The sequence below is a fragment of the Sitophilus oryzae genome, unplaced genomic scaffold, assembly GCF_002938485.1.
Source record: "Sitophilus oryzae breed Bouriz unplaced genomic scaffold, Soryzae_2.0 scaffold_1297_pilon_pilon, whole genome shotgun sequence".
Lineage (NCBI taxonomy): Eukaryota > Metazoa > Arthropoda > Insecta > Coleoptera > Curculionidae > Sitophilus > Sitophilus oryzae.
The window spans coordinates 10,967,221-10,980,288 of NW_022145945.1; the positions used below are offsets into that span (position 1 = coordinate 10,967,221).

Below are 13,068 nucleotides of genomic sequence, written 5' to 3' on the forward strand. Positions count from 1 at the left end.
TTAAGCGAGAACGTCAAAAGTTGACATATGATATGTCATTCTCTTTAGAATGTAATTTTCTATCAAATAAAGTAAAAAATACTTAGGGTGCCATTTGATAATCAAAAGTTGTAGTCATTTCCGGTGAAACAGGAAGTAACCGAAAACAATTGAATGCGTCAATCAATCCTAATTTATGTCGTATACTAACACACCAAATATCGTTTTTTTATCTGAAAAAAATAAAAAAGTTATAGGGGTGAGCCACTTTTGAAACGCACCCGGTATGTAGATAATATTACATATTATCTAATAATATATAAAATTCTCGTGGCACAGTTTTACCGTACTCTTCCGAAACGGCTTAACCGATTTGAATGAAATTTTATATGTACATATATACTATTCAGTAAGTCTGAGAATAGGTTGTTATCTATTTTTTATACCCTTAAGGGATAAGGGTAGCCCACCCCAATTTTTGTTATTTTTCGAAAAGAAGAAATATTTTTATTTATTTTATGATTTGGCATTAAAAAATACATACTAGCCTAAATTTTCACTCTTCTAACCATTATCCCCTATTCTTTAATAGGAGTTGTTTTTTTTTATTTTTTTGTTACCATTTCCGAAACGACTTGACCGATTTTGATGAAATTTTATATGTATATGTATTTTTATACCCCTAAGTGATAAGAGTGGTCCACCCCAATTTTTTTTATTTCTTGGACAAAATTTTTATTATTTTTTTTATGATGTGGTATATAAATTCTGCGCAGGCGTTTTTTAGGTTACGTAATTTCTTCTTAATGCTAAATTACGTTACATAAGGAACGTCTGCGCACAATTCATACTTCTAAAACCGATTTTAACAAATTTTTGTACAAATTTTCATCCCTTATTTTTTAGGGGATGTAAAAAATTCGCTTCTGGGTACTCACTTTCTTCACTTATGGGACCTCTGTACAAAATTTCATACTCCTAGAACTAATAATTTTTTGTACAAAATTTCACCCCCAGTTTCACACCCTTAGGATATAAATTTCCGAAAATCGCTTATAAATGTTCAAATGCGCCACCTCTGTGAAAAAGTTCATACTCCTAATGCAGATTTTATTTTTTTGTATAATTAGACTCCCTTATCAAATTACACCCCCTTAGGGGCCGAATTTTAAAAAACAACTTAGTAGTGCTCCTCTTAGAGAACGAATTATTATTCTCCCTATTTACTCCAGTTTCCTAATACTATTTATTTTTTTATTGGAATGGAATAGAAGTATTTTGTCTTAGTAGTTACAAAAAAAAATAAAAATCTAAAATTTTATTTTCATAGTTACGTTTTTATAGCCTTAGGTTGCCTCATGTACTAACGAATACGAAATATATAATCAATACGTATTTCTTTAAATATGGAGAAACAAAATTTTTTTCCAAACTAAGCCAAAACACCGTACGAAATATCGCCGCGCGTAGTTCTCAAAATTTAAAATATGTATTAGCATTTTCAGGCTTCGATTATGTTCAAAAGCGCCACCGTGTGACAAATCACTAAAGCTTCTACAAGAGCGTTCTTAAAATTATAATATTCTTTGCTGTTAGTTTATCTCTCTTGTAGTCTGAAAAATATATAAACCTTTATTGTAAGAAAATTTTATATTATGCCCTGCAGACGTTTTATTTTTTACTAAATTTAGTATATACAAATTTAAAGAAATACAATGTACAAGTTAAAATAAACTTATAAACCTGGTTACAGGAGATTAAAGGGGAAAAGTTCATTCACTACCAGGTTTGGTTTGGTTTGGTTGCAGGTCTCTTTTTACGTTTTGATGTAAAATACGCGAAAAAAATGTAAAAAAATAAAAAGGGCAATCAAAAACCAATAAGTTCTGGTAGCAAAAAGGTATATAATTAATTAATTTTTTGTAACAATCATTAACAGTAAACATGAGTTTTAATGAATCTACTAATCGAGAAAAAGTAGTTTTTTTTTTCATAAAATATTTTATACGAGTAAAATACAGTATTTTACATTTCGGTTTTTGACACGTTCATCCCAGATATTAATCATTAACATCCCAGATAATTAATGCTCAAAATTTAACAACCGGCGTCATTTAAATTATAGCCTAAAAAATTTACAAACTCACTTATTATTTTGTACAGAAGAATTTCCCCGCGTCACTTCTGTTTAAAAGTTTGTCCAACGAGTCAGAGAAGATTTGGACAGACGACATTCAAAAATGTCAGAAAATACAATTTAGGTCTGCATTAAAATGACAGGCACAATAATTGTCACTGTCATATATTCTTTTGTTGGATGATTAGGTAATAATATGATTCAGGTAATTCTGTGGTTATAACATGCAAACGATATCTTAACCAGGAAAACTTTGTTTGGAAAAGGATTTCTATTATACTAAACAAATATTTGATTCCTAATACTCAATTTATTATATAATTAATATCAAACTCTTTTATTATAGGGATAATTACACACTTCAAATCAATCCAACTTCAGGATTATGCAACGAAGACCACTTAGCTTACTTCAAATTCATTGGCAGAGTGGCTGGTATGGCTGTATATCATGGGAAACTTTTAGATGGTTAGATTCCATTGTTTTAACTTGCTTAAACTATTTTTTTAATTCATAATATTACTGTATCTAAAATAGCAGGTGGTATATCTAAAGGATTTAAAAATGAAGGTGTCTATGTCCTTGTAAAGTGTAAATTGAGATTAATTTTGATGATATTTAAATAAAATAAACCCATTTAAATTATAAATATGTATGTAGACATATAAACACTGAACTAATGAATATTTTTTTGTTAAAATGATATTAGTTTGTAAGTAAGTAAATTCTAGATTTTTTTTCTAAAAAAGTTTTATTTAAAAATATAAGATAATTTTGTTTTCTAATAATTATTTTAACAAGTTTGTTTTAATATATTCTATTAAATATTTCCAAACCAAACCAAGCCACAAAATAAATTAGTCAGTGCGTTCTACATGACAGAAAGCAGCCTTTAAATGCATAACACCTAATAGTTATATACCAATTTTGCAACAAATGGGATTTTTTAATATTGAGTTGTAGTTGTTGAATGAAAAGTTTGTGCAGAATTTTATTATACATCTAGAGATCTAGAGGTAATATCGAAAAAAGATAAATTAATGTTCAGAATCTGATTTTATGCTTAACTTGCTTTAATAACTTGCTGGCATTCTGTATTATAATCTGAATTTGCTAAGACTCAATGTATGGTTTGTGGCATATTCAGTAACATTGTAACATACATATTCATCCAACTAATTTCTTTTGCATTTTTTAGCCTTTTTCATTAGACCTTTTTACAAAATGATGCTGTCTAAACCGATTGATCTCAAAGATATGGAGTCTGTGGACTCAGAATATTACAAGTCTCTTCTATGGATAAAGGAGAACGACCCTGCGGGTTTAGATTTGACGTTTTCGGTGGATGAAGAAATCTTCGGCCGTACTACCGTCCACGAACTGATTGAAGGTGGCGCTAATGTACCATTGGAAAATTCAAATAAAGACGAATATATTAAGTAAGTGATTATCTTAGATTAAGTTTTTTCAATGTGAGGCTTGCAAAGCTCATTCTTTTAATAATTCTTATTTTAGATTTTCGAAGTTATTCTTACAAGCTTTTAATATATTTTCTTGATGCTTCAGGTGTATTATACAGTGGCGGTTTGTTGGAAGGGTCCAAGAACAGATGAATGCTTTCCTGGAGGGTTTCAGCGATTTGGTGCCGTTGAGCGTAATAAAAATTTTCGACGAAAACGAATTGGAGCTGCTAATGTGCGGTATACAACACATCGACGTAAAAGACTGGAAACAGAATACAGTCTACAAAGGAGACTATCACTGTAATCATCTCGTTGTTCAGTATTTTTGGAGGGTAAGTACCTGTATTTTCCGCTTTGTGTGGTATTTTTATTTCTTATATAAGAAAAGTTCGAAATTATTCAATTACAGTAGACGCTCGGTTATGTGAACATCTTTTATATGAACTATCCATTACAATGAACAGTAGAAACGTAACATTACAGGTTCTATAGAGCGAACAGCGGCAACCTCGATTAAGTGAACAACTCTTTTGGTAATTCTCCGACTTGTCGGGTATATTTTCAGCTTATTATCATCAGTTGTTTTATTAGAATTCAATTTTCATTGCTATTACGACGAACTAGGCGAGTATTAGTCATTGTTAAGATATTTTTTTTTGTTCGAAAAGGAAAGCTGACGGTGTTTGAAAACAGCAATATTATAAAAAGTTTAAAAAATGGAAAGAGTGTTACTTACCTCGCAAAAAAGTATGACATTGCTAAGTCTACTGTGTGTGCAATAAAAAAAAATAAAGTGAAAATATCTTAGATTCCATAAATCGTAAAATGGCACTGAGAGTAACATCGGCATATAGAACGTCCCTAACTAAGGCCATTATGGTACTAGCTGGTATCCCACCCATAAAGCTCCAAGCAGAACAAAGGAGTCTAGTATATAAAAATGGGGATCAATTCAGATTTGAGGCGAGAAATATTATACTGGACAAGTGGCAGGAGGCGTGGTCGCAATATCAAAGATGGGCTAAAACTTTTATTCTAGATGTTAGGTTCTGGGTAAACTACAAGACGATAAATATAGACCACTTTGTGACACAAACCATTACCGGACACGGGATGTTTGGCACCTACCTAAAAGGAATCGGCAAAAGGGACACCGACACTTGCTTTTATTGTGACGATGTAGATAGCCTGCGTCATACAATATTTATCTGCCCTAGGTGGCAAGCCATAAGGGAAGAAAAAGAAGCCTTAGCCGTCTTTGGTGCCGTTTTTTTTTCGATCATATGACATTTCTTCAACAAAACATTATAACATGCCTCCCTTTTGTGACTATTATGTTAATGTGGATCCTTTTTCCCCGCAGGCATGGTATTTTTCATAAAGCTCAATAAACTCAGTTCAAACAAAGATATGTCTTATCTACTGCGAAAACTGACAGATGAACTGACATGTTTGTTTACACATCATTTTAACTGACAACTGATACAAAAATTTTGGAAAATCTATCGAACCAGGGCTCCGTACCATACGCCAAATACGCGAAATTGAAAAATAACGCTAACCGTTTAATTTCCGTTAAGTTGGACATTCCGTATGAAACAAAATTATTTCAGTAAAAATTACGTACTGTAAACTGCAACTTAGTTGCGGCAAGTTGCTGCAATCTACTTGCTGATGCTGCTCTTTGATGCTTGTTGCTCTGGATATATCCACAGAGCAACAAAGAGCACAGCCTTATCGTATAATTTTCTGGAGACTTTATAAAATTTATCAGGTACTGGTAGATTTTAAAGGTCAAGAGGGTCAATATTTAAAAGGGTCGACTGATCATAAAATTGATGTCTTAGCTCAGATCAAAATAGATCAGGAAACTTTTAGTCGTGAAATAAGTGACGAGTGTAGTATAAGCGATTCATATGTACGCAGAATTATTAAAAAATATAAAATTTCACAACTTGCATCCCAGTGATGACGAAGGCATACTAACATTTTGTAAATGGTTTCTAGAATGAGTTCAACAGTCCTAAAACCAATTACAAAATTCTAGTCTGTTTTCGACATCACTGCAATAGGACTACACATTAAAAGCCCCGTTTTTTCTATAAAAATATTATTGAACCAATGAACTAATCTTACAAATTCTTGTGTCAAACAATCAAATTTGTAAAAACAATCAAGTCTCAAATTCGTGGACCAGTCTACGAATTAGATACTTTCTGATTGTTTGGGCTGTCATTTGAAATAAAATAACAACAATGAATAAGAGCGCCTACGATAGCCTTACTATAATATAATTTATTAAGTAAATTAATTCTTTTTGCATAAAGCGTTATTTCTTCCTCTAAAACAGACATACATTCTTGATGTATTTCAATTTTTTTTAAATACTCTCACATAGTGACCTAATACATATTTAAGATATCGATAATGTAACCGAATTCGCGTCTCTTGTAATTTTTGAGATGTCAATGTTGAGCATCAAAATTGTCAGTTAGAATGTAAGGATTTAGACAAAACTTTAAACCTCATAATTTAATTTTTTTTCTAAAACCAAATTTAGGAAGATACTTTGCAGTAAAGTATAACTTCAATATTCCGGACACTCTCTGGAATACGGACACGGCTATTATTCGGACATTTTAAAACATTTGCCCCTGAAATCCGGACAAAAAAACTCATGAACTAAATCTCTCAATTTTCCAATCTGGACAAGCAGAAACGTTTACATTTTGTTCATGAACTGAGTCTATATTTCAGCATTGGATTCTAGAGCGGTAAACTTAATCGGTCCAATCAAACGAGTGCATAGATGACTTTTATTAACACTCGCCGAAAAATCTAAAATATTAGAGTATCTTGATTCTGGAAAAAAAAACTCGCCAAATTGCGGAACAGATTATGGTTTCAAAATCTGCATTGTTCGACCTGAATACAAGGGATAACATAATTTCAAAGACCAAGTAGGAATACCACTGTCTGTGACTTATTGTTTTAAAGGCAAATAAAAACAATTTAGAAGAGAAAAGTAATCTAAACTTGAACTATAGTATATCCAATGGGGGGATCCGTGACAGTGACACTTGTGTCTATCGTTTTAAATCACAGGTAAATTGTATTTTCTGCTATTTTTTTTGAGGATATGTGGCCAGAAATGTTACTGATTTCCAGGGATGTCATCGCCGTGATTCCGTTTCAGGAAAAAGTTTAGATCTGTTATTCTAGATATGACAATGTGCAAAGAACAAGTATTTAATGCAGAAGAGTTCATCAAGATGAAAAATCAGATCCATATTAAAAGATCGAAAGACCGACTAACTAGGTTATATGGGAAGGTTTTATGGGAAACTAGTATTTATCTATAATTTAGATTAATAAACGTTATTTTTTGACAATTTTTGAGATGTTTTCATTTTCTAAAGAAATAAATACAAGGTGTTTCAAAAAACACGTGCCATCTCTCGTGGGGAAATTCCTCATGTAAAAATAAGATTTATTTTTATTATATGTAACATAAATCCGATTCTGCTTTGTTTCGTAGCTACAGGGTGTTAAAGTCTTAATAATCTTTCTATTTATTATAATTTTCTTCCAAGTACTTTTAGTGATTTTTATACAGGGTGCTTTTTGAAACACCCTGTATAAGTAGCTACAGTAATCCGGGCAAAAATATATTTTGTACAGATTTTATATCTTTTTTAATAAAGAATCTTATTCTTAAAAAATTCACATTTAATTTTCAATCAAAAGAATTTTAAGAGATGAAATCCAGTTGTAGATTTAAAAAACAAACTAATTCTGAATATATCAATTATTTAGGTTGTGTTATCATTTACTAATGAAATGAGAGCCAGACTGTTACAATTTGTCACTGGTACGTCAAGAGTACCCATGAATGGCTTCAAAGAACTCTATGGGAGCAATGGTTTGCAACTGTTTACCATAGAAAAATGGGGCACGACAGATAATTACCCGAGAGCACATACTTGGTAAGTTATTTTGATATTTTTTATATTTAAATTGCTTTACAGGTGGTAGCGGTAAACCTATTGCAGAATTAGGTGCTTCATTAAAACCACGATGAATAATTTTACTTATTTTTGACTCACTCTGTACATTAAATATTTTTACTTTTTCAGCTTTAATCGGTTAGATTTGCCACCATACGAAAGCTATGCCCAACTGAAAGAAAAATTAGTAAAGGCCATAGAAGGTTCACAGGGTTTTGCTGGCGTGGATTGAACATAGAGAAATTAAAAACAATTTATATACTTATATACACATATATATTATATATAAATAATTTTTTGAGATTATTTAAACAAATCTGTCCATTACATCTTAAGCATTTTCCAATTTGAGAAAAACTTTTAGCTCTTTACTGTTAATGTTGTCTGCTTGGGGGAAGGGGGGGCTGGAAGTCTTCATTAATTTGGAGGCAGCAAAGCAGATATACATGGTGGTCGGAATTGTATTCCAGAAACTTCCGCAGCATATTCTGCAGGTAAAAATAATTAAAAAATTTCTTATAAATGTATGTCCTAAAATGCTTAGTTTCGGAGATACAGGGTGTAGAAGTTTCATTTTTATTTCAATTTTTTCAAAATAATTTCTGAAGTAACATCAATATTTGGATTAAAATTGGTGTCTGGGAGTTTTTTGACATGAGAAATTTGATTTTGATGTCAATATGTCTACTATTTGTAGAGGGCACCACCTACATGTGTTTTAACTCTTTTGAAGAGTAATAACTTTTCGTCCGTACCTGTATAAAACTACTGAGTGAAAAAATATACATTTTTGTGACTTTTTACGTAAAAAATGTCTCTTGGTAAAAATCGCTAAGAGCAACCGTTCTCTAGATATTTAGAATGGAAATAGTCAATACATGTCATTATTGACAAAAAACACGTTGAGTAGATAGTTATTTGATTGAAATAATAAATTTAGGAAATTTTTATGTTTTAAAATTAATCATAAATTTTTCTGCGAAAAAATGACGATGAGACAGTTTCTGTTGAACTTTTGACACAAAAACATTTCAAATTAATGATTTCAGCCTAATAACTATTTAATCAACGTGTTTAATTTTTGTTAATGATAATAGGTATTAATAATTTCGATTCTAAATATCAAGAGAACCATTACTCGTAGCCGATTTTTACTAAGTCCTTTTTTACGTAAAAATCGTCGTAATTATATATTTTTTTACTCAGTAGTTTTATACAGGTTCGGACGAATAGTTATTAATCTTGAAACCTGTTAAAAAAATATGTAGGTGGCGCCCTTTACAAGTAAGAGTCATATTGACATCAAAATCAAATTTTTCATGTGAAAAAACACTCAGACACCAATTTTCATCCAAATATTTACGTTCCTTCATAAATTATGTATCTCCGAAACTAAGCATTTTTGGCATTTATAAGAAATTTTTTAATTATTTTTATCTGCAGAATACCTATGCTGCCGAAGTTTCCGGGATATAATTCGGACCACCCTGTATATTATCAAAAATATTTTTTTTACAGTAAAAGCAGGCCTTTATATTTACATATAAAGTAAAATGACATGTCACTTTTTGACGTTTAATTTACAACATTGATATCTAACATGGATGATTAACAACAACAACTAAACCACTTTTATTAAATTGAGAAAAGTGTAGAATTATCTCTGAACTTACAGTCATATGATATTTTTGAATATTTTCTGTTAAAAAGTTTTGATTGTGATAAAAAATTTGATCAAACCATTTGTTATAACATCTTGACTCTCCCTGTATGTACTATATAATTTTAGACCTGGGGGTTTATTCCAACTTATTTTTAAAAAAATGTAGTGGGTGTTATGTGTAGTGTCTTAAAGCATTACATTTAAAGCATTCATATCTAAAGTCCGTCCAACAAGGAAAAAATTACTCCACCAGTACATTATATTTTCTGTCATTTTTTGAATGTCATCTATCGAAATATACCCAGACTCGTTGGACAGATTACTTTCCTCCAAGATACGTATATAAATAAAAAAACATATAAATTTCTTTGGTATAATTTCAAATAGCATATATAAATTTTAATATAAGTTTAATAAATACCGTATGATCGAAAAAAAATGGCGTCCAGTTGGCTTGGAAATGACGATCGATGACATTTCCAATATAAATTTACATATAAAATGACAGCGATCTTCGTTTCATAGCCATCGCTGACGCCGTTTTTATTCACCGATCATACGGTATTATAAATATATAGGTTTGCCTCTTTGGTCACACTTGTTGCCATCCTGTACCCTATGAAAGTCGTGTACAGGTAAGTGTCTCACTCAATTTACAATTTTCCTATTTCCTATTCAAAAACAGTAGAAATATTTTAATGTAATTTTTGCGACGATGCCGATTTTCTATCTCAAAATGTTTTAAAACATCAATTTTGACTGATGCGACGCCATATTATTTTTTTTTAAACGGAAACCCCCCACATGTTTTAGCATTTTCCTGTAGACATATTTTACCTAATTTCAAAAATATATAGTTTAGTATATTTTGCTCTTACCGTTTTCGATTTACAGTGCATTTAAAAATGAAATGTTCCAGAATCATTTTAAGCGACTCATCCAGTTTACAATTTTCGAATTTTAAAATTCTTAAAAATGTCATATTAGACAAACACGACGCCTAAAACTTTTTATTTATTTATACTTTGATATACTCAACGTTTTCTTCAATAACTATTATATTTAATAAAAACACTTTTTTAAAAAAAAAAGTCTGATGGTGATTTCTCAAACAAAATAAATGACAGCTCAACCAACTGATGTCATGTTATACATCTTATAAGAATTATATTTTAGAGATAATTTCGGGAGATAATTTCTGAGTAAATTTTAAAGTTAATACATGAATAAATTTATTATTAATTTTGAAGTAGATCCTAAACGTATCAAGTTGGCTATATGAATTTCGGTGGATCAAATACCGGTCTTTGTAGAAAAAGTTAAGGTTTAATTAAAAGAAAATTAACAATACAATCGCCAGTGCCGTAGCATATTTTTCACAAAAGTTCCTTTAGATGATTATTTAGACCACAAAATTTCATAAAACCAGCTTAACTCACTGGGGAGTAATTTCAAAATGATTTATTTTTTGCTAGCATTTCATTTCGTATCTCGGTAATCAAGTCAGCAAGGGCTATTATTATTTATAATAGTTTTTAAATTAAAAATAATACCAGCAATCATCCCTGAAATTTGTGAAAATTCTTTTAAATCACTAGTACATGTATAATAAGGGCCCTAAATTTGCCAAGAAAGGTAGCGTGCTGTGGTTTGGAACATTTGTATTTATTTGACAGCCGCCTATTAAAATGTTAATTTAATGGCAATTTGATGTTCTTGTCTTAGTGTATTGGTCAATAAATTATTACCAAAACTTTTAATATCTAACTTCTAATATATTATTATCTTCTAATTTTGTGTTCTTAAATGTTCTTAAACTCTTTGGGAAGTAAGAGCGTTACAATTTAAACACGAAAATATAGTAGCGTCAGATTACTAGATTGACTTTAGTATATTTTGTTTGCTATTTCTTCACTTGCATTAGAAATAAAATTTTTAATTTTGATTGTGTCTTCATTCATATTTTTAAGTAACTACTAGCTCATACAGGATGTCTTGATTTTCAACACCCTGTATATAGAAAACGGTGGAAAGTATACTAAACTATATATTTTTGAAATTAGCTAAACATGTCTACCCGAAGATGTTAAAATATGTAGGGGTTTCTATTTAAAAAAAATCAAGATGGCGTCGTATCTGTCAAAATTGATGTTTTAAAAAAATTTCAAGTAGAAAATCGGCATCGTCGCAAAAAAATACAGTAGAAAATGTTTCTACTATCTTAAAATACGAAACAGAAAAATTGAGTAAGACACTTAAAATAATGTCCCTGTACATTGAGTGCCTTCAGGGATGGTCGGCGGCTGAGTAAGCGACTTCCCTGAACGGTCTATTTTTACACACAAAAACCGCTGAGCAAAATTCTCAGCGGTTGGTTAGCGGCTGTATTCCCTGAACGCGCACATTAATTGAAAAAGCTGTTTTAAAAGCTACGGCCGTGAATACCGTGGTGGGGCGCTATTCGGTACACGGCATCGACAATCGTCGATATCTGTAAGTTGCGATAGTTTTTTAATGGAAAAAATGTGTTAATTGTTGTTGTCATAGTTACCGATCGGTCATAGGGCAGATATCGCAAATTTGTACCGACGAGAATCGGTATCTCTACCGTGCCCTTGTTAACCCCATGGTATAGAGATACCGATAGTCGTCGGTACAAATTTGCTATGGGCCCTATTGATGACAGCAACAATTAACACGACGTTCATTGGCCGTACGTACCGATAGCTGTCGGTAACTTACCGATACCGACGATTATCGATGCCGTGTACAAAATAGCGCCCCTGGCAACTGTTACTTGTTGGTCGGTATTTACACGTGTGGAAGTAAATTGCAAGAGAATCGGTATCTCTACCGTGCCGTTGGTCACCCCTTGGTATAGAGATACCCATAGTCGTCGGTACAAATTTGCTATAGGCCCTATTGATGACAGCTAAAACTATGACAACAACAATTAACACGACGCTCATTGGCCGTACGTACCGATAACTGTCGGTAACTTACCGATACCGACGATTGTCGATGCCGGGTACAGAATAGCGTATCAATAAACAATAATAATAACAAATAAAGTATCACGAGACCTAATTAAATCGTGAAGCTGAACGCATGTTGTTCACCTTTCCCTAGAACTTTAAGTACTCACAGAGGTACTGATTGTGATACTGTACGTCTCTTAGCAATGTGCACAGTTTCTCGATTTATTTCGTACGTTTGGCAACGTGTTTACTGTTATCTCTTTGTTCAGTACATATAAACGCATTGTACTCTTCTTACATACGGAAATCTCGACCCAAGACTAACCTTTGCCAGACCTTAGTATTTATACCTATAATAAGAATCAGTAAAGTATTAGTAAAACAAACGACAAATTATATCTGGGGTTGCAGCCAAAAAAATAATAATTCTAAATATATATTGTTATATTCAATAATCGCAAAAATCATATTAAGATAATGCAACAGAATTTATTTAATCTGACAGATAAAACTCATCATCTTCTTGTCTCAATTAATATTCGTTCAAGCTTCATTTTTATTATACAGTATATCCTCGGATCGTCTCTACGAGAGGAAAAAGATTTTGATCATTAATATTATGAGAAAAATGAATTCTTTATAAAAATGGTTGCTTGTTCTAAAATAGTTAATGTTAAAAAAGTACAAAATTTGTTTATAACCTGTCCAATGTATTAGGGAAGATTTCGACAGATGACATCCAAAAGAATACAGAAAATACAATTTGCCTGTAAATTAAAATAACAGACACAACTTATCACTGTCAGGGATCGTTGGACAGACGGTGATAGAAAAAACAGAC

The 13,068-nt window shown here is 31.4% G+C and overlaps 1 protein-coding gene across 7 annotated transcripts in view; it reads left to right on the top strand.

Moving 5' to 3' along the window:
* LOC115874773 (E3 ubiquitin-protein ligase Nedd-4) overlaps positions 1–8,159 on the top strand; it is a 46,501-nt gene extending 38,342 nt beyond the window's left edge. For all 7 annotated transcript variants that reach the window (XM_030890043.1, XM_030890044.1, XM_030890049.1 and 4 more), the window contains 5 exons: positions 2,463–2,584; positions 3,315–3,555; positions 3,683–3,911; positions 7,396–7,565; positions 7,716–8,159. In XM_030890043.1, the coding sequence (XP_030745903.1) occupies positions 2,463–2,584; positions 3,315–3,555; positions 3,683–3,911; positions 7,396–7,565; positions 7,716–7,818 (865 nt within the window). In that variant the 3' untranslated portion in view covers positions 7,819–8,159. The remainder of the gene's footprint in view (positions 1–2,462; positions 2,585–3,314; positions 3,556–3,682; positions 3,912–7,395; positions 7,566–7,715) is intronic.
* The last annotated feature ends 4,909 nt before the right edge of the window (positions 8,160–13,068 follow it).